This window comes from Petromyzon marinus, chromosome 12, assembly GCF_048934315.1.
Source record: "Petromyzon marinus isolate PM22_M1 ecotype Great Lakes invasive population chromosome 12, UKy_Petmar_22M1.pri1.0, whole genome shotgun sequence".
Classification (NCBI taxonomy): Eukaryota; Metazoa; Chordata; class Hyperoartia; order Petromyzontiformes; family Petromyzontidae; genus Petromyzon; species Petromyzon marinus.
This window is the reverse complement of record NC_133678.1, coordinates 3,096,784-3,122,365: the sequence shown is the minus strand read 5'-3', so window position 1 is coordinate 3,122,365 and position 25,582 is coordinate 3,096,784. Positions and strand designations below refer to the sequence as shown.

Sequence of the window (25,582 nt, the reverse complement as noted above, 5' to 3'; positions counted from 1 at the left end):
GTTCCCAATAAAACAATCGGTGAGGGCGCTTTATGGGCAGAGCAAAATGGGTCTATTCCCATTTCTGGTGGCAGTTGGTTAACACCAACAACGATGGGAATGAGGGCCTGTGTGTTTAGAGAAACAGGTTCCAAATTGTAGTCCTAATTTAGCTGATTGTCATAGAAATGATCACGGTAGGATTTATGTTGCTGGGTTTTTAATAATAAGTTTGAAATTCAAATAATATAAACAAATATGTTGAATAATTTACTGTTTTACAGTAGAGCTTTTTTTTTATTTGTAAGCATTGTTTTACTGGTTATCAGTGATTATAAATGTAATTGGGTAGACTTCATCACACGCCGCTTATAATTAAAACATATTCACTGCATTCAATTGCATTCATTCGAAGATGTGTAGAAAATACAAATGAATGACGCTTGGATAATTACATAGTGAATTAGGAACCTGGTAAACTTATTGTATTTACATTTTTGTCCTGTTGTTTTATGTTTCCCAATGGACACCTAGTGAAACATATCAAATCAAAGCTGCATGGCGAGCAGTGTTTGGAGCTGGGTCTCACCCCCAAGGAGCAGGGAGTCACAGTCGAAGGTGAACATTGCTCTCATCCAATACGTTCTCAAACACGCGCCTGCCTTGGTACCTTTACCCTAAGCAGGTGTGTAATGGTCATCGTTTCGGTTAGTTAAATGTATGTCGACTTCAAGAAATACTTTAAGGATACCACATTTGGTGTCCTTCCCCCGCGCCTTCGGTTAGCGCGGTTGGCTACGTACGGTGCGAAAGAAGTTCAACATGCATACATTTCTGGGAGACTCAATCAGAACATATGGTGAACTGGCAGCCTCTCTGTCAGCCACAAAGACAAAGATCTCCCATATAGCCTTAACAGACTGTAGGGGCAAGTGCTGTTAGCGAGCACCTATAAAGGCCGGCGCGGCACACGAGGGAGTGGGTGGCCAACACCACGCCCGCCCACCTTTGTCTCCCTAGTGGCTCATCGCACCAGGTATTCATTTGAGGCTGAGTCGACCTAGAGGAGGCCCAGGACCGGTTCAGATCATCGTCAGTTGTGTTGGCCGTGAGCGGGAATCGAACCCGGGTCGCCAGGTTCGTAGCGCAGCGCGCTAACCGCTACACTACCGCTCCCCACTGTCAGCCACGCCCACTTTTACACAGCCACGCCCACTCGGCCACTAGCCCATGCGCACACAGCGAGTGACCTCTTGATTTCTCACGTTGGTGCATCCTACTGCCAACAAGTCCAAGCTACTCCTCCTCCAGCCAACCCCTCAACGGCGCTCACTGCTCAGATTGCCCAGGCCTTTTCCTATATCACGAGGTGAGCATGAAGCCAGACAATCGTAGACTGTGACAAAATGCAGACTTTCACACGAGCTTCAGGACACAGGGACACCCTCTCTGAAACCGGCAATGCCCAAGACGATTGGTTACCCCACGATACACGCGTAAAATTGTGAATGGGGGGGAATACATTTTTTGTGATCCATAAAAGAGGTTTTTTGGCTTAGGTCGCGTAAATATAAATGTGTCGTTAAACCCGCCACCACCCGACACAGCCAATTACCGTATTTTCCCGCATATAACCCGCGGGGTATACCACTTTTTACAAACAAAACAAGACCCTGCGGGATTTATGGAGGTGCAGGCTATCTGAAATTAGTTTTACACAAAACGCTATTTTTGCGGGGTATATGCGTCTGCGGGTTATATGCGTTTGTGGGCTATATGCGAGAAAATACGGTAGTAAGGTTAATCACGTAAACAGAACATGCCAATTTGTTACTAGTACAGCACACCGGTGTGTTGGAGAGCAAATCCACAACATTGAAAATATGATTACGACGTTTCGCCAGTAATTACAACTAGCTTCATCAGGCGACAGCCAGATTTGTGGAGAAATCTTCCTGTTTCATCCCTTAAATAGAGGGATAGATGTGATGACATCACTTGCGAGCCCTTCACGTGCGAAGGGGGGAAGGGGGTAAATGCATGCATATAAATTACAATGGGTATCCATTGCCGGTTGTGTTATGCATATGGTAATAAATGTACATTATGGTGCACACTGTTCTTGTACCTCCTGTAGTTTGCGTACAATAAAATAGCAGTACCTGTTATTATCTGCATACAGGTAATCCCCATTGATGTATGGTGACCTGTATAGGTATGCATTTTACACAATATATCATTTGATGATTCGCTTCCAAGCAGCGCTAAGCCTGTAGCCACCCAAACGGTTAAAATGATCTTTTATATTCTCTAAATTTCGATAGATTCTCAAATTAGTCGTGGCCAGTAGTAGCTAGTTTTGCACGTAACTTCAACATCATCAAAATCAATTCAGTGCCCTTGTTGGCACGCGTGTTCTGCCACTGCCGACAGTTGTATTTGGGAGTATTTAATACTCCTTTGGTGTTCTTTTAGTCTCGTCCTGACCATTCGTCCTGTCAATTCCTCAGTTGTATTTAAAGGACTAACGAGACCTCGCCAACCACTGCATGTGCTACATTCGGCACAATGTAGGGACACCACATTATCGAATTGAATCGTGACTCCCAAATCATGACCATTCATTGAATTGCAAGCGGCCCAAATCTTTGCAGTCCGAGTCTAAGGACCCTGTCACACAATGACCAGTGGAAGCCCAAAAGTAATGAGTGCACGGTTTTCAGGTTTGTTACCACAGGGGAAGTGGGCCCTTAGAATGCCGAGGAGAGGGCGCCACGGTGGTGAGATGTTAACTACCTCGCCTGGTATGCAGGAGGTTGTGGTTTTGGCCCCGACGCTGATGCCTGTATATTTGGCGTTTGCGTGTTCTCACTGTGGTGGCGTGGATTTTTCTCCGGGTCCTACGGGTTTTCCCTCTACATTTAGGTTCATGCGCTTAGAGTATTTGGCTGCTATAAGTTTCCACACGATAAGCCACTTCACTGAGCTATCATTTGTGGTCAGGTCGCTTTTAACAAAAGAGCTGTATTGATCAGTGGGCCTTACCTGGTAAAATAAAAAAGAGTTTATTTTTTTGTTTAGTTTATATTAGTCATGAGGGTCGCACAAAAAATGTGGGCATTGAACGTGTTAACAACATGACCAGTTGACCTTTGACGTCATATTATTTAATATCGCAGTGTTTTGCTAGAAAGTGCATGCAGTGTGGACCGTCTGACATTCCTGCTCTCTTTATAATACTGACCTTTACTGTGACTACTTTGCCAATTTGCTGACCTTATTATTTGTGTTATTATTTGCGTGCTGAAGAGTTCATAATTAAAAGACACATTTTATTTGGTTTCCCACTAAAGTTATAATGGGGTGTGTACAGCCTGGAGTGACTCTGGTCATCACCAGAGTGACCCTGGTCATTGCCGGAATGACTGACCATCACCGTAGTGACTTTGATCATCACCAGAGTGACTTTTATCATCGCCGGAGTGACCCTGGTCATTGCCGGAGTGACTCTGATCATCACCGGAGTGACTTTGATCATCGCCAAAGTGACTCTGATCATCGCCTATTGATAATCAACAAAATAAATAAGCAGACGACACGTTCCCTTCACATATTCGTCGCTCAACGTAAAAAAAGAAAACCACAAAGCATTTCTTACACAACCCATCAGTATTGTTTCAAGACGGCTTTGACATACGGTGTCTCATCAGCAGAGTCAGCCTTGCTTGAATCAATGCCGGTGAACTGCTTGTCGTAAATCCCCTCACCTAACAATCTGGGGTCCCGGTGTGACCGCTGCCCCCTCACCTGATGATGCAACCCAAAGGGCAGTTATTATTATTATTATAATTGATTAGCCGCTGAGCAGTTATTCTCAGGCTGAGTTGGCATCTAGTAAATGAGAGAGCGATGAGCTGGCACTGCTGAGGTCCTGGGTTCAATTGCAGGCATGCTATCTTTGAACTCAACTTTAACACAGCTATTTCAATGCTAAATTATCCTGTTTGATATGTAACCTCCTTTGTCAAGGCGCTTTACTTCTCTCACCTAGCTTAAAAGACGCTGCGAATCTTAGCAGCGTTCATTGAAGCGCTGTCGTCCCGACAGTTCTGTTCCTTCACCTGAAGTAGGCTACTTGTGTTGTGGCCGAAACGTCGAGAGAATTTTATTTTATTATGTTTTATTTGTATTATTTTATTTCCATTCTACGTGACTTTACCGAGAGAACCAGGAAGATCAACCGGATCCTCAAGTGTCGCGATTTGATGGCTTCAGCCTGTTCACCATTGACTATTATTATTTCGATTCTTTTGCTGCTGTAAATGTCCGCATAAGCCACTTTGTTGAGCTAATCATTTGTGTCAAGGTCGCTTCTGAAATATGGGTTAATACCTCAGTGCACTTTGCCTGGTAGGATGGCGATGGTTTAGTTTTATACGTTTGGGCGATTTGTTTACCTTTCCTGAACTTTGTACAACTGTCATGGTTTTTGTATTGTTTGTTGTTGTGACGTTTTTACCCACCCCTACTGTACACCTGTGAAAAAGATCTTAATATTCCTCAAGTATATATCAATGTTCAGATTCTGACGATCCAAACAACTTAATCACATTCAATTTGGTTCTGCACTTCCAACTGGCTCAATTCCACGTATGAGAATTAAAATATCGGCTTGATTATAATTATCAGTTGGACGGACGTTACTCTCATACGCAGAGTGGGTTCCAAAGTGTCGCCCTCCAGCGTTTGGACCAGCGGTTGCTTGAAAGGATATCAGAGTTGCAGCTCTGTGATATCCACTTCCTCGTGTTCCATTCGCTGGCACGAAGGGGTTTCTGCAGTTCTCTGCGAGAGGTCTGAGCGGATTCCTCATCTCTTGACGCGACGCCGATAGCACAATTGGGATGGATTTTGCGGCGGAGAGAGAGAAAAAAGTGTGACAATAAATAAATAATGAATGTGGCGGACCTCCCGCAGGTCGAACTCTTCTGAGTGATGGGGTGAGGTATGAGCTGGCGGGGGGCGGGGCAGTGAGTGCAAGCAATTTGAACACAACAGAGAGTGCTTAACCCGAAGCACGTTGTGGGCCCATATCTGCGTGTGGACCAAAGCCATTTTTCTAAGGACACGTGGAATTACATAAACACAACAACAGCGATGCTCGCCTTGGCTATCACAAATGTGGCTGGTGTGTGTTTTCTTTTTCGTTGTACAGTGAGGGAAAAAAGTATTTGATCCCCTGCTGATTTTGTACGTTTACCCACTGACAAATAAATGATCAGTCTATAATTTTAATGGTAGGTTTATTTGAATAGTGAGAGACAGAATAACAACAAAAAAATCCAGAAAAACGCATGTCAAAAATGTTATCAATTGATTTGCATTTTAATGAGGGAAATAAGTATTTGACCTCTCTGCAAAACATGACTTAGTACTTGGTGGCAAAACCCTTGTTGGCAATCACAGAGGTCAGACGTTCCTTGTAGTTGGCCACCAGGTTTGCACACATCTCAGGAGGGATTGTGTCCCACTCCTCTTTGCAGATCTTCTCCAAGTCATTAAGGTTTCCAGGCTGACGTTTGGCAACTCGAACCTTCAGCTCCCTCCACAGATGTTCTGTGGACTTTAAGGTCTGGAGACTGGCTAGGCTACTCCAGGACCTTGATGTGCTTCTTCCTGAGCCACTCCTTTGTTGCCTTGGCCGTGTGTTTTGGGTCATTGTCATGCTGGAATACCCATCCACGACCCATTTTCAATGCCCTGGCTGAGGGAAGGAGGTTCTCACCCAAGATTTGACGGTACATGGCCCCGTCCATCGTCCCTTTGATGCGGTGAAGTTCTCCTGTCCCCTTAGCAGAAAAACACCCCCAAAGCATAATGTTTCCACCTCCATGTTTAACGGTGGGGATGGTGTTCTTGGGGTCATAGGCAGCATTCCTCCTCCTCCAAACACGGCGAGTTGAGTTGATGCCAAAGAGCTCCATTTTGGTCTCATCTGACCACAACACTTTCACCCAGTTGTCCTCTGAATCATTCAGATGTTCATTGGCAAACTTCAGACGGGCATGTATATGTGCTTTCTTGAGCAGGGGGACCTTGCGGGCGCTGCAGGATTTCAGTCTTTCACGGCGTAGTGTGTTACCAATTGTTTTCTTGGTGACTATGATCCCAGCTGCCTTGAGATCATTGACAAGATCCTCCCGTGTAGTTCTGGGATGATTCCTCACCGTTCTCATGATCATTGCAACTCCACGAGGTGAGATCTTGCATGGAGCCCCAGGCCGAGGGAGATTGCCAGTTCTTGTGTTTCTTCCATTTGCGAATAATCGCACCAACTGTTGTCACCTTCTCACCAAGCTGCTTGGCAATGGTCTTGTAGCCCATTCCAGCCTTGTGTAGGTCTACAATCTTGTCCCTGACATCCTTGGAGAGCTCTTTGGTCTTGGCCATGGTGGAGAGTTTGTAATCTGATTGATTGCTTCTGTGGACAGGTGTCTTTTATACAGGTAACAAGCTGAGATTAGGAGCACTCCCTTTAAGAGTGTGCTCCTAATCTCAGCTCGTTACCTGTATAAAAGACACCTGGGAGCCAGACATCTTTCTGATTGAGAGGGGGTCAAATACTTACTTCCCTCATTAAAATACAAATCAATTTATAACATTTTTGACATGCGTTTTTCTGGATTTGTGTTGTTGTAATTTATATCTCACTGTTCAAATAAACCTACCATTAAAATGATAGCCTGATAATTTCTTTGTCAGTGGGCAAACGTACAAAATCAGCAGGGGATCAAATACTTTTTTCCCTCACTGTATCATGGTCGCTGATCACATGGTTCAGAGACCCAGGTGCTCAGTGGTCAGCAACAAACAGCACTACTGAAGGTGTCATGGATACGTTAATACCAGTGGTTACCCACGAATCTCTAAAGACGACTGCCACGCATGGAAGAGTAGGCCAACATTTCCCTTTAGAGGGGCTCTCTACACGAGGGGCCCTATAGAGCTTCGTCTACTCGCGGCCTTCTGCCAGCAGTGATGCGTGCAAGACATTGCAGGGCTGAATCTCTATCTTCTCTTGTTTTTAATTTATTAACTATAACCTAGAGATATCTAAATTCTGATTTAAAGCTTTCGTGACTGCAGTAATTCATATTCTTAGCTCTTTCGGTAAAGTCACGTTGAAGGGAAACAATAAAATAATAAAAAATATATTAATATATCTAAATTCGTTGGCAGATTCAGGCTAAAGGGGTGCTACTGTCTCCTTGGGTAGGGAACTGGTTCATGGCCGTGGGTTTTGCAAAATGACCTCATCTACCCTGTTGTAGAGAGCTGCCATTTTCTGGGTCCACCATCCGTGCCGGGGAATTTTAAATGATTGAAAAGCGACTAAGGATATATATATATGCAAGCCCAGTTTGTTGACTGTTGCTGCTGCACGCATGCTGATAAACCATACCAATTTCCAAGGGAACGTTATGCCCGTGCGCTCATCTTGTTGAAATACTGCACTCGTCAGCGTCTGAATGGGAATGGGCTGATGCACTGAAATTATTTAACTTGCACGGGCAACCATAACAAGTATTGGGGTTTTAAAATTCTGCGTGGTAATGTGTGTAATATTACAAAGGTAAAGATGCAGCCCTGAAACTCCTTGCTCATGCCACTGCTGGTGAAAGGGCCTCCGCTATAAGTATTTCTAGAGCCGATCTCGAGGGTACTTTGGGCTACTCTTCCACATTGGCCAGGCATCTTGTGAGAGGTACCCACACTTTAATCCATCATACGCTGCTGGTGTCACAGGTGTGTGGATTTTTTTAAAGAAACGTGCACCATTGTTTCAACTGCCGTGACGAGAGATAAGATAGGGGACATGTGGATTGCACATCCGAAAAATATATATGTATGTTGAACTTCTTTCGCACCGTATGTAGCCCATGGTGCTCATTGGAGGTGCGGGGAAGGACAACCTGTATAAATACAGGGCGATGCACTCCATCCTCTGGAGTTTCAAGTTTAAATGTAAAGTTTAAATGTCATCGTCTCTTGATATGATGCCCGCAGGGCAATTGGAATTAAATTACAACTAAAATATACGAACGGAAGCGAACGCATTTAAACTCTTTTTCTAACATCGACTCATTACTGTGCCGTTGTTTATTTTGTCTCCGGGGCTAGGAGAGGGCAGCGGCGAGAGAAACCGAGGGAGCGAGCACGCAGCCGAGGAGCCGGAGGAGCCGCAGGAGGAGGACAGCGGCAGCGAGAGCCGTCGCCACTCAGTCCAGTTCACTCTGCCCGTCGAGCAACCCGAGCCTCAGGCAGGCCCTTCTGGTGTTCGCACTTCCAGGACAGTGGCGGCGGCAACAGCGGCCGCAGCAGGGGCTTCTGAGTCTCCAACCCGAGCGGCACAGGAGCCACGGCCGGTGAAGCCGATCACCGCCACCGCATTTTCGTCCCAAGCGTTCGCAGGCATCGGCGAGTCTCCTGCCGGGCACCCCCCCGCCGGTTCAGGTGCGCGCGATCTCCCCTTGGACGCTGGCGAAGCAACCGGTTCCACTTACCAAGGTCGGTCCGGAGGACCCCAGGCCCCAGCCAACGCGTCGGTCACGCCCGCGACGGAGACCCTGACCCAGGCGGGAAGCGTTTCCGGGACTCGGCCGGGCGGATCGACCGACGCGGCCACCGCCGCTTCCTTCCCCGCGGGAGGATCGGCATCGCCGCTCGAAACTTCGTCCCTGAGCGGTCGGGCCACGCCATTCCCGAGGGAAGCCTTGCCCGAGTGCTGCCGCCGGTTCCCGCGCTACGCTCGGCCGGCGGCCGCCCGCGAAATGTCGCCGCCGCCGCCGTCCTCGACGTCCGTGTCTATGTTCGCGAGCTCGCCCCCGTCGCCTGTCCAACTGCCAGACACACTCCTGCCCGTGCTTCGCCCGTCGTCCGCCACCGCCGCCACCTTCTTCTTCCCGGACGCGGGCGACGTTCCGAGCAGGCCCGGCCAGTGCCTCCCGCCCGGCTACGGGGCGCCTCCCTCCCGGGAAGCCGCGCTGGCCGCCCTGTACGCGCGCTGCCCCGGGCCGGAGCGCTCCTTCCTCTACTCGGTGCCGCCGCCGCCGCCTTCGCCCGTCCCGTGCCGCTCGCCCGGCGGCGGTGGCGGCGGCCTGGCGGGCGCGGAGGCCGCGGCGCACGGCTCGCCCGTGGAGATGTCTCCCAGGACGCCGCCGTGCGAGGTGGTGAGGATGCTGTCGCTGGACGGACCGCCCTCCCCCCTGGAGACGGACGAGGGCAACCTCACGCCGGGCGCCGCTTTCCCGGCAACTGGGGCGCCGTGCCTGGCTGCTCGGTATTCGGACGACGTCAGGGTAAGATGGAAATCAGAATCATCAGAATGTTTATTTATACTGGAGGAATCCGATGAGCTGCAAAGCTCTTTTTCACAGATGTCCGGTAGGGGTGGGTGAGAACGTTACAACTTCAAACAGTACGAAAACACGATAGTCGTGCAAAGTATAGGAAAGGTAAACAAATCACTTTTAAAAAAACAGATGAGACTAATTCATTTTTATCTTAGCAGGTAAAGCACACTGAGCTATTGCCTTATTTTTCAAAAGCGACCTGGCCACAAATGATAGCTCAACAAAGTGGCGCATCATGTGGAAATGATAGCAGCAAATTAATCTAAATAGTCTCCCAGTCAGTGCGGTCCTCCTGCAGGGACAGTGACAGCTGATTGAGTCTCTGGAGGGAGCTCAACAGAGCCCCCCGTAGTCAAACATGATGCTTATTCACAGCTCTTTGTTAATTGACTGCGAGCAAAATACCTCCTTCTCACCTTGTCAGCCATGGAGATTTTTTTTTTACCATACTTCACCGTGCAAGTCAGTGTGGGTTGGTGAGGTTTATTTGGCCTTTTCTGCCATACTTAGAAAGGGGTGGGACTACCCACACTTTGCCCCATCACATGCGACCGGGCGATCGACAAACCGTAGCATTTTCTATTTTTCCCAAATGTAATTTACGTGGCATTCATTTCTCGCACTGGCTGACGGCCGTAAGCGTGAGATGCGAGGGCTTACCCCATGCTCAATCGAGGGTGAAAAACCGCTTTAAACTTTTGACCTCGACGGTACAACTCGCGACACTTGTTCAGTCGCAGACAAATTAACGTCTCGTCAATCGCGCCCCCCCCCCCCCTTGTCCTCTGCGCGTGCGTCGGCTCAGACTCAGCCGGGCTACACCCTGGTGGCCGACGTCATCCCGCTGCTGCTGCCCACGAGAGCGGAATCGCGATCCATCGCCGGGCTCGGTTCGGCGAAGCAGGACCCTGTGTTCAGCCACCTGCCACTGCACTCCCGCCAGCCCAGCCGCTCCCTGCTTCCCGTCGCTCCCCTCGGCGCCGTCGCGCCGCCACCTGCCGCCGAAAAACCGCGGCTCGCCGAAGCGACGACGGCCGCGCCGCCCGGCGACTCGGCTAGCCGGACGCCCGAGCCGACGGCCGACGGTCACGCGGGCGCCGGGCCCGTCGCCGACGCGGCCCCCCGGCTGGACCGCGCCCGGTCCCCCACGGGGCGGCAGCCGGGACCCGGCGGGGGGCCGACGTCGTTCCCGAGCGAGGAGGTGCCGTTCGGAGGCGCCGGGTTCCGGGCCGGCGGCGCCGCGGCGAGGCTGAGCCCCTCGCAGCTCGCCGGGTTGGTCCAGCCCCCCGTGTGGAGCGCCACGCTGCCCAGGGCCGGCGCGTCTCCCCTGCAGGGCTACTCGTCCGTGTACGGCCGCCTCGCTCCCGCGCGCCCTTTCCCTCTCGACGCACCCCCCTCCTTTGCGGCGTTCGGTCCGGCTCTGCTGAGCGGGCAAGCCCCGCCGCCGCATCCGCCGCTGTCCCCGCTGCTGCCGCACGTCGGCCCGGCCGCCCGCTCGGGTTTGGTGTACCAATCGGCGGGAGGCCTCTGCGCTCTGAGCGAAGCTCCAGCCGCCGTCGGTCAGGGGGCGTACTTGGTCGCCAGAAGTGTACCTTCTCTGGGCATTGCCTATCAGCCTGGACCGCCGGGTCATTGTGCCCCGGGTCAGCCGTTCCCTCCCGACGTGCTCGCTCGGAGCGGCGAGGGCTCTGGCGCTAGTCTTCCGGCTCCTGCAGAGGAGCGGAAGGCATCTGCGCTCAACTTGGCCCCCATCTCGCACGCCGTGGAGTTACCCTCCGCGTACTCTCCCATGCCTCCTCCTCTGCACGTGGCCTACCCGGCCGGGTGGAACACAGTTGCTGGGGTGCTGGCACCTTCTTCGCCCGCGTTGATGTTTTCCTCTGGGAAGGAATTCCACGAAGGTCAGGTCGGTTTGATGGCAGCTCCCGTGCCGACGCAAGGCTCTTCGCAGACCAGATTTCCCTTCCCTTTCGCCGACGTCGATCGCCGCAGAGACGTCACCTCGGCAACTGCTTCGTCTCCTCCCGCTTACCAAGGACCGCCGCCGCCGATGGGTCGGCCATCGCTCGCCGCTCACGTTCACCAGGGTAGGGAGGGGTGCTACGCGCCGGGTCAGGTTCCGCTCGGCGGGCACCGTTCCTCCCCGGCCGGCGCCGCGTCCCCCTTCCGGAGTTTCCTGCCGCAGCCGGGAGAGGGCTTCCCCGCCGCGGCGACCCGGCCGCCCCTTGCTGGCCTCGTGTGCCAGGCGGGCACCGAGCCGCTGCTGCCGGCGCTGCTGGGCACGGCGCAGGGCGTGCTCGGAGTCCCCGTGGTGCAGCTGCTCCTCCCGGCCACGCAGTTCTCCGCGCTCGCCCCGGCCATGACCTTCATACCCATCCAGGGCATCGTGCGGGGGCCTCTGCAGGGGACCGCAGCCTCGCCCGATCGGCCCGTCGGCCCCGCGGGGGAGCACGCGGGCGGCCTCGGCATCCCCGCGGGCTCGGGCGACGGCGGGCGCCCGCGGCCGGCGCCGTCGTCGTCGCCGGCGCCGGCGGTCGCCTGCTCTCGCTGCCCTCGACTCTTCCCGAGCGCGGCTCTCCTCTGGCTGCACGTGACCGCCGCGCACGCCGAGGCCGGGGATCGCGCGCCCCCGGGCGACGGCGCGGCCCGTGCCCCGGCGGCCGCCAGCCCGGAGCCGCGCGGCGCTCGGACGCTTCTGGCGGCGCAGGAGGCCGGACCCGACGGCACGGGCGCCGTCGCGCCGCCGGTCACGCAGAGCGGGGCGGCCTCCTCCGTGCGCTCCCAGGGGCTGGGCGGCAGCGGCGGCCGCCTCCAGGCTCCGAGGAGCGAGACGGAGGGGCGGGAGTCGCCTTGTCTCAGGGAGCACCAGGGACCGGAGCAGGGCTCGGGTCATTAGCTGCTGCTGCTGCTGCTGCTGGGACAGGTCGAGGGGTGGTAGGGGGTGGGGGGGACCAACGTGGAAGTTGATTATTTAAAATGATATTTTGCTGTGCCATGTCATGGAGACCTTGTTCACTTAAAACAAGTCTATTTCTCAGCTGTTTTTGTATTGTACCTGTAGGTCGTTGTCAACATTCGCTGGACGCGCGTGTCCATTGACGTTGGTATTGTATAACATGAAGATGTTTCGCCCGTGACAGTATGTAAATATGGGGGTATATTTATTTAATAACAAAAGCAGTGGTGGAAAACTGACGATGAGTAATAGTAAGTAATTTTTCATGAGCTCCGTCTTTGATCACCGTTGTCTTGAAGCTGTGTTTATTTATTTATTTATTTCCCCGAGGTCATTGTTTTTCACGTGAGACCAGAGACAGAGTCACTTCTTGTGAAGTGTGAATCCTCGTCACGAGTTCAGTGGTGGTGGTTTTTTTACATTCGCTCTAGAAGAATCCAACCGTAATTGTCGTTTGCTAGCTACCGTATTATAGCGTGCGGGGTTTTTCTTTGAAGTTGTGGAACGTTTTTATTAAAAAAGTAGTTTCCGTACATGGGAGGTTTTTATGTAAATTAAAGTTTACACTTTTTTGGTCTTATTGTTGTGAACGGAGGCTGAAGTCTTGTTGAAAATTGCAATGCTGCACTTGTCAATATTTTTATATAGATTAAAGTAAATAAGTGAATAAATCTTGTTCAGTGTAAAAAAAAAATACCCTGTGGCAGTTATCGTGGATGCGGCGCAGTTTTTGACTTGGCAAGTTGAACTCTTGCCCGCCTATCGTCGATCTCCATCAACACACTGAAGTCGACGCCATTCGTTTGTCAGACACAACATCGCTGGCCGGAGGGTGAGTGAACCTTGGTTGCTTCGTCTGCACGAGGAAGGCGTTCATCATCATCATTTGAAGCATCAACCCCACGACTCTGATGGGAGATTATTTTTTTCGGGGTGGGCGGGCGGGGGGGGTCTCTATATAGCCTGTTGCATCGTGTACCACTTGACAACGTGCATCGGAGAGCACGAGACCACGAGCATCCCTGCGCAGTGCCATCAACCCACAACCCGTGTACTCTTCATCGAGGCTCTTAATTGCACTTCACATTTATAACCAGCAGATGGAGGTGCCTCATCGGCGGTAGATGACCATGAAAGTCCAAGCACAATCAAGATTACTCATGCCCACTAATTGGGCATTTAACATACAAATACAATCATTATCATCAGTCAGCCACGGTTAATCCACTGCTGGAGGAGGTCTTCCTCAAGTCGGCGTCATCCTCCACGGTGCCGTGATCGAGCGATCCACCCGGCACCAGCACACGAGCCGATATCATCGCCCGGTCTCCGCAGCGGATGCCCTCTTGTGATTGAGAAGAAAAATATTATTCATCGGTGAACGTTTTCCCATTGAGTGCCGGTGAGAAACGATTTGCTCAGTGGCAGTTCCACGAATTGGGAAACCTCACAGTCTAAAGTTTCCAATATACAAACACATAATGGGTGTCATTTTGAAGATGGTTATGTACTGAAGAGTTTTAGAAAGTGTGATTTAATCATAGCATAAGTTAATGGTTTGATAAACACACGAGACATTGAATGCACCATCACCACCCCAGCTGGATGGAAAACAAATTCAGTTTGTCTGAGTACGTCCAACATTGTGGTATTTTGAGATCATTACTTATTAAAAAAAAAAGTGGACCAATTATTTCCGTCTGCTTTATAGTACTATAATTAGTTTACACACTACGCTCAAGTTATGTCCACTTCACCAATATACTAACGATCACCCAAAAAAAATAAAGTGTCTGAAATGTGCGTCCAATATCTGGAAAACTGCCCTCTGGTTCATTTTATTGGGTATTGACTTTGGGGGAGGCGGAGCGGCCACGCAGTGGTTGTGACCTCAGCTACCTGAGTTTGATTCCTGGCCCGTGTCTCCATGACCCCGGCGGTGAGTGATGCACGGAGCGGTCCAAGACCCCAATTCAGCAACCAGCATCGACCGGCGTGGTGAAGTATGGTCAACGATCCCCGTGACCGACACGGCATTGGGAGGCCTTCATCAAGCAGTGCATTGACAAAGGGCTGTAAATTTTTGTTTAAATACATCAAATTTGGATGAGAAAACATTCACAAACTGTGCCCAAAAAAAGCATACATGTTCAAGTTCCCCCCCCCCCCATTGACGCCACAATATCTCAAGCCAGTTTCATGAAAATCCATAATTTCGCTCATCACGACAACAGGATGCGCACATGTTGACATTCGAAACGACGTGAGATGTAAGTCTCCAGTTGCACTGTGAAATTAAACACTTAATTCAACGCTATCTTTCACAAGGATGTGGCAAAGGTGACCTGATTAGAATGCGTGTGTTATTAAGCTGCAAAGTATCGACGTGTGGCCGTGCCAAGCATTTTGTTGCTTTGCGACTGAGGTTGAAAGTGTTTATGCATTTGCTCTTGTCCAACATTCCATCCATTATGGGGGGGATGGGGGGGGCATGATAACACTGATTAAGATGATCCAATATGAACCAAAGTAGAGTACATTAATACCCCGGTTTACGTCGGGGATGCGTTCCTGAAAAGTGCCACGCCGACGAAAATCGAAACGGCGTCAATCGAAGCGATTTACAAGGTGGGTGGTGGTGGTGGAGGCTGAGAGGTGACGTATAACGAGAAAGGACGGGCGATGCCACCAGCGAGTGTGGGGTTTGAGGCGACACAAATCGGGTGGCGGTGTTAATCATAAAGTGACGACGCGTTTGCGGGACGACGTAAAAGGGGGAGAGGTAAATGGGGATACTGCTGGATTAGGTGGTGGTGTTTGGGGCTTGTCCTGTTAAAAATCAGCCAAATTAATAAAAAAGTTGACCAAAAAACTCGGAGCCTCAAAGCAGGGTAAAATTGACTATTGACAAATATGCAAAGTTTTTGCGCTAACAGCTACCCCGTCGGCTTCTGTACCATTATTACATACTTCTAAAACCAAACACAGGTTGGAGAGTGTTGCAGAATGCCTATGCAGGCTTCATCCTAACTTACACATCGGTTGTAACACAGCCACTGCTGTTCCCATAATAAACGCAGGCCAGTGTGCTTGTGAAGGCATACACACTGGTGAGCTATAAAAACAAAAAATGTGGGTTACTCATGAAAGCCTACGTGTTAAACTGCTGAGTTTGTACATTTAAAGTGGCATCACCAAACTGAATATTCACATGGCCGAAAGGAGATCAACATTCCTGGTTTAAGTGCTCTTTGCCTTTCCTGACTTTTGCTTTTTCATTTTATTAACATTATAATTTTAACAGCCGTTTGGTAATCCCCTGCAGGATAAAGACCTCTCATTTTAGACCGGCAGCGCATAACACAGTTGTCACTTGGCTGCTGCTGCGCCACAAAAAAAACACCGTTGTGCAGCGCTACACTTCAGCATCTGCGTTCCCGCATTTGCCAGCAAAGTGATGTACAGTCATTTCATCCCCAGTACCCGCATGGTGCGGTAGGGGCCTGCATTTAGCAAGTGTGTTGATAAAATATAGACTACTTGTGCACACACATTTTGTACATACCAGCATATTGCTAGTAAAAAAAGAAGTGTTTCATATTTATTGATCATATAACACAGCTGGGTTTTTTTTTGCTGTTCTGGCTTCTCTGCTTGTTCACTGTGGCTTTTATTAGTCCAGCATTGTAGAAAATGTAAAGGGTGACATAGACTGTGATCTCATGTAACTCAAGACCCACGAGTTAAAAGAATAGTTTATTATCTAGCAGTAAACATAAAAATAAACGTTTTTAATTTCACCAGGCTAATTCCCACTGAGCTATACAGCTCTTTTTTTCAGAAGCGACCTGGCCACAAATGATAGCTCAATGAAATGGCTTATCATATGGAATTTGATTGCAGCCAAATCCTCCAAACGCGTGATGTTGATTCTAAATGTGGAGCGAAAAACCGGAGGACCCAGATACCACTTGCCACCGGTGTTAGGGCATGACCAGGAAGCGAACTCAGGTCACCATGATTGTGTTAATCACTGTGCCACTGTGCCATGCGACATTTGCTTAAGACACTAAAATCAAGGGCAAAATATGGAAGCAATGTCTCCTTCATATATCTGTTGCTCCACATCAAACACAGTATTTTTGTTTCACAAATCAACAGTCCCATGGCCTTCTGGAAGTGCATTATTTCAGCAACTTGAATCCAATAAAGCAAACCCTGGACCGGTTTTTGACAAACATTGCACTCAAATTTACGTTCAGCAGCCATGGATCAATGCTGCTGAAATTATGCGCTCCCAAAAGGCCGTAAGGCCGGAGGTTTGTGTCAAAGTTATGTTATTTATCACGTGAAGCGACAGATATATTGGCTTCTTAACTGTATGATTACTTACATTCTCCACAATGACACAAATTATTATATTTTGTTACAATTAAGGGCAGCTTAAAGAAATTCACACACGGGATTTTCCTATTCAGTACAATTCCACATTCCTCCGGTTTCACACGTGTATTTTATGACACAACCTGCAGGGTCTTTGTTTTCGTCTCAGCATAACTCGAACTTAATCTATATCTTTCATAACTTTAAAATATTCCACGAGCCAGTGCCAACATTTCTGAACTGACACGATATCATGAATTACACAGCCGTAAAGTGTCGGAGGGCTTCATATATACAGACCCACATTATTTACCCGGGCGCAGCAAGGTGGTATTTTGTCAGGGATGCCGCTTTTAATCGTGTATTTTAAAGCCAAAAAGACTAATAAATTAAGGAATAATAAAAACAAAAGTGAGCATGGGAAGCACTTGTCAAAAGAAGTAATGATGGCAGATGGTAAAGAATCACGACAGAGTGGCTGGCAGGGAATGGAATGCGTTCGAAAATATTGAGGTGGAAAGATAAAATGTCTTCACGTGGATGTAGTGGACGGATGATCATTATTATTGCATCGCAGAATCATGAGAAATGGCAACGTCTTTGGGAGGCCTTCATTGCAGCAGCGGATTGAACATTGTTGATGATGAACAAATAATGAAGTCGTGCTTTCCCCTGCAAGCCGACACAGGGACGGTTGCTCATCACAAAACATCGTGCGGTGAGCGTTGTCCTCGCGTGAACTCAGAAGTGACGTCCCTGCAAAGGTCACGTGGTCCCCGACTTGATCAAAGTTTTAAGAGGCGCGGTTCGTCGTGCTGCGTGCGCGATCGCACCCGTGACCTGAGGTGGCAGTGGAAATTGAACCAGCGGCGGCAGCGATCGGGAGTGCGCAGGCGGTGCAACTGCACCAAGGCCCTCTTCGGGCCCCCCAGGCTTGAGGGGCCCCAAGCCTAGGGCAATGAAAAGTCGAGACACTGGACCAGGGTCCCCATTCTATTGCACCATGATCCATGCCCGTACGGTGCCAAAGAAGGTCAACATACACACGTGGAGGTTGTATCACTGCCCACGACGTACACTCACCCAACGTGGTGGACACGGCGTGACACGGAGAGTCAGGAAGTAGAAACAAGCCCCTCTGATTGGTACCTAACGGGCCTGAATGTGGATTGATTAGAGGCAGGGAATTGAGAGGAAATGAAGGGAGACACACAACATGGAAAGGGCGAAAAACGGAGGGTGATTGACAGGGAGGTCGGTTTGGATCGGTTCGGGATACTGGAAGGGCGATTGGCTGGAGGAACAGTGGGTCAAGGAACCTTCGAGAAAGGGGCATGAGGGTTATATGAAGAGAAGAGGCGAGAGCTCGGGACGCTTGGAGAAAAAGGGGAATCTTTGAAGACGTCTGTCTTGTGCCTGAAGAAATAAAGACGCCTCCGGTTGAAGACTGCTGCTGTGATGGTTGTCACTATACATACATACACGTCACTACACACACACATACATGTATGTGTCACGACACACACATGCATTCATGCCAACCGTGCTACAACTCCCGCACTCAGTGCAGTTCACTACCAGCATTCAAATTATTTTCTAACTGTACATGCAAGCAAACCGTCACAACTTGAGACACGAGTCAGGACACTTGTGTTCCTGAAGTTGTTGTTCAATATGTCAAATTCACGTTCGTGTTTGATGGCCATCACAGCTTGACCCCAATATATTGTCTGCACTATGAACTCCTATCCCAGTTAGTATTCCACAAGCTTTGGAATTCTTGACTTGGAATGAGTTTTTAAAAATGCAATTTCAACACTCTAAATTGTTCGAAACTAAAAAAAACAGTATCAGCCTTCTTATCCATTGTAATATAGGGGGTGATCATTGTTCATGGGGAATTATCTGTGAATCATAAAGGTCTACCCCGACTGCTTATTATACCAGTGTTATAACTTACTGTACAGGTAATCAGTCATTCATGCTAAGTGTAATCCCTAACAAAGCCTTAAAACGTGATAATGTGATCAGGATGGGTAGTTTGTTGTGGCTTGGCATTAACGCGAGGAAATGTTGAAGGCTTCTTGTGGCTACTAGTTTGACAAGAACAAAAAAACCCCAATCGCAATGGCATCCAGACAGGTCATTTTAAAATAATAAAAATATAAAACAATAAAATTATCACGACGTTTCGACTGCAACACAAGCAATCATCATCAGGTGTGAAAACCAGAACAAGAAAATTTGAAAAAAGTGGCGGTAAAAAAAAGTGGCGGTTAAAAATAACCGCCACTTTTTTCAAATTTTCTTGTTGTGGTTTTCACACCTGATAATGATTGCTTGTGTTGCAGTCGAAACGTCGTGAGAATTGTATTGTTTTATATTTTTATTATTTTATTGTTTTCCTTCTACGTGACTTTACCGAAAGAACCAAGAATATGAATCCCTGCAGTCACGAAAGCTTTAAATCAAAATTTAGGTCATTTTAATTTAGCGGTTTTTCTTTTTTACAACTCTTATTATTGTTTTTTTTGTGCAGTAGAACGTAACAGTCAATCCCCTTTGTGTCTGCCCAAACAATGCCGCGACTATTGAAGTGGAATGTGCACGTTGTATCCTAACACAAACGGTACCACCCAAGTGAACTGCACCTGGCTGGCACGCTCCCTCCGTTTCAGGAATTTCCGTCGTACAAGTCCATCCTGAGCCAACACCTGCTTATCTTTCGGTGCAACACTGCAGAGCCCAGTCTGGCATCTCTCAATGCTTGTCAGCCAAGATTGCCATAGCCCGGTGCACTTGAAGGTAACCTGTCTGGTTTATTGTCCACGGACAATGGTAAAGTCCAGATCACACGTTGTCATTTCCCAGTTTTGATGCCAATCAGATGACAACTCGGCGACCGATTCCACCTCCGATAACACCCCTCCCTCCCTCCCTCCCTCCCTCCCTCCCTCCCTCCCTCCCTCCCTCCCTCCCTCCCTCCCTCCCTCCCTCCCTCCCTCCCTCCCTCCCTCCCTCCCTCCCTCCCTCCCTCCCTCCCTCCCTCCCTCCCTCCCTCCCTCCCTCCCCTCCCTCCCTCCCCCACCTGCACGTGTGCATGCGTGTCCACACGCACAAGTGCCAGCATGTGGACGGTGTTTTGTCTTGGCCATCAATGCGACGATTAACGGACATTGACGGATATTGCGCCATGTTCACGTGGGTCATTAAGCTCGAGTGGAATTCTTCTCTTGATGTTCCTTCTGAAGTCGCCACCTCATCCCAGTACTTTGATCATCGTCATCATCAAAATCATCAATGCGCATCTTTTTTTTTTCTCTTGCAAGTTCGTATAATAATGGTAATAACAATGGTGATCGCAATTTAAATGGAGTGCAGCGGTGGCACATTGGTTGATGCACTACGCTGTGAACCCAGTGACCCACAGTTTGTTTGCTGGCTACAACAAACACGGGTGGCAAGTGATCTCTGAACTGGTCCTTGGCCCTGCTCCCCTATCACCAACCCACACTGACCAGCATGGCCAAGTACGATAGCAAGAACTGCCATAATTGATAGGGCACGAGGAGCTCTTCATCCAGCAACGGATTGGCATAGGGCTATAAATTACTGTAAAGTGTTATCCAAGGCAGCCTCACTGAGTATTAATAATAGCTGAAAAGGGTCTGCATGTTTGGGCCAATTCCATAAAGGAATGTTTGGCACGTGAGAGGGAACCAGAGTACCTGAGGTGAACCACAATGAGGGGATGATAACTCGGCTCCACAGATTTTATCCATTACTTCACTGCCAACTCCAGTCAATTTACAACAAGGCCGTAGCCATGGAGTCAACATTGGGAGGGACCAAATCTTCCAGGGGGTCTGGGAGTCCCTCCCCACAAAAAAAAAACAAAATTTGAAAACGAATTTCCTGCTATTTCCTGCCTTAAATATAAAAAAATGAACTAACACATGGCATGGACTTTTTTACACTAATGTCTAATAGTGTATTGTTTTGCATTGCGGTTTTACTTTTTTATCTTTTCTTGTTTCATTGTATGTAATGCCAGAGATATAAAGTACAACCATAACCACAATCATATAAACAGAAATCTATGCATTGTTATATGAAGACAAGTCCAGATATTGTGGCCAAGGTTTAGCAAATTGTTCTTTTTATCTACATAGCATCGCAATTATAATTTTTTTAAAATATTTTTTATAGCAATATATTGGGGGGGGGGACATTTTGAGCATATTTGATTATTGGGGGGGATGTGTGTCCCCCAATACATATTATAATTACGTCCTTGCTTTACAATCCAAACCCTACGTCTTTGTGTTTCCCATCAATTACTAACCAGGCATAAATACTGTTTACCTTAGGAGATTTGATGCTATCATGCATATGTGGGATGATTTGATTATATGCGCGTAAAAAAGAGGTCAGCTTATGTTTGAGAGCAAAACTATTTATTTTGGCAAATTATTTTTGGACATTTTTTTTGCACAAGAAACGGCTGTCGTTTTGTTGTACACGTCGCCCCGTCCTGTTGCGGACTTCAGTTGGACGGTCGACGTTCGAGGCGGAACCGCGACCCTCAAACGAATGGCCCCGTCCCCATGTGACTCGCGGGGTCGAGACGTCAGCGTGTGGCAGCGAATGCGCGTTTGGTGCAACGGCCCTTCGCTGACTGTGCGCTACGAACGAACGAGTGATGCTGAAAGAAAGCTTTGTATTATTATTATTAATGTCTGTGTATGGTAGCAATTGATACGTTGGGCCCCTCGTTGTTGACGGGTGGGAGCTTCCACTCTGTGTCATCCGCTTAGCCAGTGGCATTGGTTTATGGAGCCCACACTTTGCTTGCTTGGCTCAATGAAGCTGAAATGGATCCAAGGTTGTTTTGTTTAAACAAATGCCCCTGGAAAACATTATTCTTTGTCAGCCATTAGCTGATCAATCTAATGTTCTTTAATTTATCCTGAGTATACAATAATTGGACGGCTATGTGTCTGTCTGAGAGTGTGTATAATAGCAATAGCAACAAAGGGGAGTGGTGTTAGAGTGGTTAGCAGACTGTGCTTTGAACCGAGCGAACTGGGTTCGATTCCCAGCCACAGCTAACAACAGTCATATCATAACATCAATAGTCCGATGTGCGCATCTCCTTAATAACATTGAAAATGTAAATAAATGCCACAGTGCGATTTGTGGTTATGCAATCAAAATCTATGCACCGTAGAGTAAACACCCGTTAGTCTGTGTTGGTTCAATGGAAGAGGAACAGCATAACTACACGAACTGTGCGTAAGTCCTCTGGTGGCCAGCAGACCTCTACATCAACATTTAGCTCCCAAAGATAATGCGGTAGGGAAGAATAGAACAGAATAGTGGCGAGCAATATCTGATCCGTGGCCTCCCTTTCGGTAGACTTGGCCTTAAAATGAGCACCAGTAACTGTGCTTGACCCTCCACAAACTCATACTCTTTGGTTTTTTCGGTAAAGTCACGTAGGTAAAATAAAATAAAACAACTAAATTAAATCACGACGTTTCGGAGGCAACACAAGCATTTTGTGGATACAGCGAATTTTGCTGTCTGTTCCACCTGAAGACGGAAGCTTGTGTTGCCTCCGAAATGTCGTGATTTAATTTAGTTCTTTTATTTTATTTTATGTTACCTACGTGACTTTGCCGAAAAAAAACAAAGAGTATGAATCCTTGCAGTCACGAAAGCTTCAAATCTAGACCTCCACAAACTCGTTTGAAATCCCGGAAACCAAGCTGGGATCGTGCGAGACAATTGGATGAAGCGGGGTCAATTAAAGACCGCTGGCGAACACTGTGGAGTTCTGTGGACATTCCAAATAAAACCATCATCGACGACCCCACGATTGCGACGCACGGCGTTGATCTGCCAAGAAAACTACGGTGCTCCATCAACCGTTTCAGAACAGCAACAGGTCGCTGGGCACACACCTCCTCCACGAGCGGAGAATTAAAGACGACCCACGGTGTGACTGCGGCCACCCGAGCCAGATGATGGACCACGTTGCGGACAACCGCATCCCACGCCGGCTCTTCGGCCTGCTGATTTGTATTAGTCGCGCTACTCCTGAAGTTATCGCGTGGCTCACAGACTTAAACTTGAGCGTGTAATTTGCACACACTTGCCATACGCCTCGAGAGAGAGAGAATTACGGTGTAAATCATCAGTGGACTAGGTCAAAGTAATCTTGACGAAGTCATAATAGCGGCAAGACCAACAAAAGTAATCCGGTCATCTGTGAGGAAATTAACATTGTGACGACAAAGAGAAGATGGCTATAACCCGCTGGTTTTGAGATGTATGTACGACGAACTTCTTTGGCACCGTATGCAACCAACCGTGCTAATCGGAGGTGTTGCTTTACATAGCTGGACATTGAAATCAGCCAGGTTCGTAACACAGTGTACTGATCACTGCCCCACCACTCCTACTCACAAAGACTAAGGTCCACTGTATAGCCTTAATAGACGGTTGGGGCAAGTGCTATCTGGGAGCACCTACGAAGGCCGGCACGGCACACGTGGGGGTGGCGATATTTACACACCGCACGAGGTACTCATTTGAGGTTGAGCCGACCTAGAGGAAGGCCCAGGACCAGTTCAGATAATCGTCACTGGTGTTGTTGGCCGTAAGAAGATACACATACTGTAGGCACAGGCAGACACAAAGACGCACACACACATATATAGCAATTAAGCAAGTGGGTGCATTAACTACCAAACTGTTTATCAGGCTTTCAAATTCATGGAGGTGAGCTTTCTCCAGGTTCTCTGGTTTCACCACGTACCTACAAACGATGCATTTTCTCCAGGCATTCTGTTTTTTAATAGATGGAGAACATGATCTGTCAACAAGTTCCCAGCGCGTGCAGTGAAATATTGAACGTCGTGCCAAGCAACATCCGGGGCGCAACCCGAAAACACATTGGATAGCTTACAAGGCACAACCGTGAAAGCCTCTGCAGTACAAACCAATTACTTGGAGCGAGATGTTCGATCCTGACCCTGACGCCTGCTTGTATATTTGGAGTGTGCATGTTCTCCCAGTGGTCGCGTGGATGTTTCTCCGAGTCCTCCGGTTTTCCCCTCCACATTCAGAATCGACACGCGTTCAGAGTATTTAACTGCTATATATTTCCACGTGATAAGCCACTTCGCCGAGCTATCATTTGTGACCAGGTCACTTCTGAAAAAGAGCTGATACCTAGCTCAGTTAATCGTACCTGGTAAACTACATTTTTGTTTGTTTAGTTTACTTACTGTCTATTTGTTACGTGGAAAGTCCAATTAGGCCAGTTACCCAGTTAATTTTCAAGGGAAATCCGTGGTACATAAACACAGAAGAAGGCCATTGCTGACCTCAATGTAGCATCGCTGACCTCACCCACGCAACTATTGTGACCGCCAGCCTCAAATGTGTCATTGGCCCCAGTTGCGTGAACCCAAATGCCATCGTGGCTTGCGGGTTAATTTGCGGCTCCGCTCTGGCAAACTCATTATCATGGTGAGCAGCGGGGCTGGCCTTGAAGCTGTGGTGCTCTCTGGAGGGGTTGGCGCTTTGTACCCCGTGAACCTGGAGTCAATGGATTGCGCAGTCCCCTCTCGCTTGTGATGCATCGCCAACAATGCCACTGGCGTCAGAGAGAGGGACGGGGAACGGTTACCGTGCAGATTTCTTGAGACAGTCTCTCTTTGAACGTTGCAGTCGATACAAACAAAAACATATTTATCTGACTGTCTCAGCTGGTTCATTTGAGTAATGACGAACAGCAAACGCATTATTTGGTGAACTTACAATCCAGATCGCTAGTTAAACAATGGGCAACTTTATTAAAATCCCATTCTGTCCACCCAGCAGTATAAATGAGTGCACCAAAGTTCAGTGTTCTGCAGTGCAAGGCCCCGCGGGCCACTGGGCATCCCCTGGTGGCCTTTAGTGCGGCCACTGACACGCGACCCACCGACAATAACACAACACGTGACAACACCCCCATCATCATCATAATCGTGCAGTCGAACCCCCCCAATAGTTTCAAATGTGTGGCGGCCCTCGCACCGATGATGTCTTGTCGGACCACATAGTTAGTCATGAAGCGAGTCGCGCGTGGTGTGGTAAAACGTGGGCACTCCCTCCTCTTAAAAGATGTCCGTCCCAGTGAGGACAGATCATGCCACATACACTCCAAGCGAGGGTTCTCTCTCTCGAGGTTATTCCAGCTGGAGGCCCTTCTGGCCAGCAGTGGCGTGAGAAAGCCATCGCAGGGCCTCACCCTTTTAACATTTCGCCTTCAACGGTGACATTGTAAGCGCCGCGTTTTCAATGCACGCGGCACATCGCATATGTGTGATGAAACGGCGAGGAAACAAAATGTGTCGTGGATGTAAAACTTGACGCACATGCACGGGGGGAGGTGGCCGAGACTGAAACACCACATATGGAGAAAATGGTCTTTGCACAAGGACGTTGCAGTGTTGCGAAAGTGAGGCTTTAGTTGTGTAATTTGTGCTCATGATTATTGGCTAGGGTGCAGACATATTGTTGTCGTTAAGCTAATGCCCGTGGGGCTGTAAAGTTATGATAATGAGAAATTAATACAGCTGCAGCCATTGTGGATTCAGTACGCGCCACGCTGTGTAGGTTGTGATGTCTGCGGACTGTGTGTAAGTGTACACGCTTTTCTGGAACAAGTAATGAGACCAGTGGCCAGTTGAAATGCCTTCAGGTATCTGAAGGTGTTTTTTTTGCGAAATATCTAAGCAATTATGATTATTTAATCACGATTAGTTGGCATGATTTAGATAATATTTTTTGGTAT

General features: G+C 48.6%; 1 protein-coding gene across 2 annotated transcripts in view; it reads left to right on the top strand.

The window, feature by feature from the left end:
* Nucleotides 1–12,928, top strand: part of LOC116941679 (uncharacterized) — an 85,802-nt gene extending 72,874 nt beyond the window's left edge. The window contains exons 6-8 of one of the 2 annotated variants that reach the window (XM_032952993.2): nt 514–597; nt 8,161–9,338; nt 10,198–12,928. In XM_032952993.2, coding sequence (XP_032808884.2) covers nt 514–597; nt 8,161–9,338; nt 10,198–12,288 — 3,353 coding nt within the window. In that variant the 3' untranslated portion in view covers nt 12,289–12,928. The remainder of the gene's footprint in view (nt 1–513; nt 598–8,160; nt 9,339–10,197) is intronic. The other variant, XM_032952994.2, reaches the window with a different exon arrangement.
* The last annotated feature ends 12,654 nt before the right edge of the window (nt 12,929–25,582 follow it).